A 1,735-nucleotide genomic window follows, 5' to 3' on the forward strand; every position below is an offset into this window, starting at 1 on the left:
TCGTCTCTTCCATATACCGACCCCTTCCCATCCACAGGACGATTTAGTTAGTTTTCTCCTCTCCATCCTTCGCTTTATTCTGTTCCACCTCTCGCTTCTCTGTAATTGTTCTTCTTCCTCTTTATCTTCCTGTGTGTCTATCGCACCCTTTTTCTCCACCATCTCTTCCTCTATCTTCACTCCATTCATTCCCTCAATCCCTGCCTCTCCTTAACTCTCTCGCTCTTTCTCCTCTCTTACTCTCTTCTCTCTCTCTCTCACCCCCCTTCTCTCTCTCACCCTCTCTCTCCCCCCCCCTGCCAAAGTCTCCCGTGAGCCCCCCACAAACCAGGGGATCTGTGGGATTCTATCAGCCAAGGATCTCCTCGGATTTCAGCTTTCTGGCATTTTTGATACCTTGGAATTTGAGGACATTCTCTGGTGTTCGACGTATTCTTCTTTTTTTAAGACTTAAGTATTTTGGAACAGCTGACTTTGACACGGTTTCTTATTTTAATTTTGTTGAAAGGCGTGTTTTTGTTTAGGAAAGGAGTCATTTTTGTTTTAAGTTTTTCTAATAGAAATTTGGATCATTTCTTTTAGTTGGGTGTTTTGGGGGGATCGGAATTTGAGGGATATTGGACCTCTTTGGATAGAACATTGTATAAAATTTTACCTTTTCTCAATATGAAATTTGTGGATCGTTCAGTAGGATTTGGGGGAGTTTACGGTCCTCGCGTCTGGGTGGGAGCAGATCTTTTGTCTTTTGTCCACCTGAAGGATTTTTATGCCCTAATTTTTTGGAAGGAGGGATTTTGAGATTAATGACACAATGGTTGTGAGATTTTCCCGTCATGAGAAGATTTGAAAATTTTTATATAACTTTTTTTTTACGTTTTTTTTTATTCATTTTTTTATTATATTTGGTTTTCCTTTACTTTGAGGGGTGGAGTATATCATTATATTACTTTTATATATCTCATGTGTTTCTTGTTCCTTGAGGACTAAATGTTATACTGAATGTTTAATAGTACTTACAGAGTACTTATGAAGATGTCATCACCTCACAGTCTATGCTGTGGGTGCCAGAGTCCATGCTTTGGGTGCCAGAGTCCGTGCTGTGGGTGCCAGAGTCCATGCTGTGGGTGCCAGAGTCCATGCTGTGGGTGCCAGTGTTCATGCTGTGGTTGCCAGAGTCCATGCTGTGGTTGCCAGAGTCCATGCTGTGGGTGCCAGAGTCCATGCTGTGGGTGCCAGAGTCCATGCTGTGGTTGCCAGAGTCCATGCTGTGGGTGCCAGAGTCCATGCTGTGGGTGCCAGCGTCCATGCTGTGGGTGCCAGAGTCCATGCTGTGGGTGCCAGAGTCCATGCTATGGGTGCCAGAGTTCATGCTGTGGTTGCCAGAGTTCATGCTGTGGGTGCCAGAGTCCATGCTGTGGGTGCCAGAGTCCATGCTGTGGGTGCCAGAGTCCATGCTGTGGTTGCCAGAGTCCATGCTGTGGGTGCCAGAGTCCATGCTGTGGGTGCCAGTGTCCATGCTGTGAGTGCCAGAGCAGCATGATGGAGTAGCCAACACGAGACTGCCGCCCCCTTTTCACCAATGCCACTTTAAAGTACACGAATATGAACCCCGACTCTACCCGGAATATTATATATATGCGCATGCGTCGCCTGGCGCACTCCAAACACACATACGCACGCAAGCATGAAAATGTATCCGTACACACAGTGTATCAGGGTGAAAGAGTTTCTTTCA

At 45.9% G+C, this 1,735-nt stretch overlaps 1 protein-coding gene across 1 annotated transcript; it reads right to left on the reverse strand.

Annotated features, from left to right (window-relative positions):
* Positions 1-1,024: 1,024 nt before the first annotated feature.
* LOC138369197 (autotransporter adhesin BpaC-like) lies at positions 1,025-1,516 on the reverse strand. The gene has a single exon (XM_069332135.1). The coding sequence runs from the start codon at positions 1,514-1,516 to the stop codon at positions 1,025-1,027; it is 492 nt and encodes a 163-aa protein (XP_069188236.1).
* Positions 1,517-1,735: the final 219 nt, after the last annotated feature.

This window comes from Procambarus clarkii, chromosome 27, assembly GCF_040958095.1.
Source record: "Procambarus clarkii isolate CNS0578487 chromosome 27, FALCON_Pclarkii_2.0, whole genome shotgun sequence".
Classification (NCBI taxonomy): Eukaryota; Metazoa; Arthropoda; class Malacostraca; order Decapoda; family Cambaridae; genus Procambarus; species Procambarus clarkii.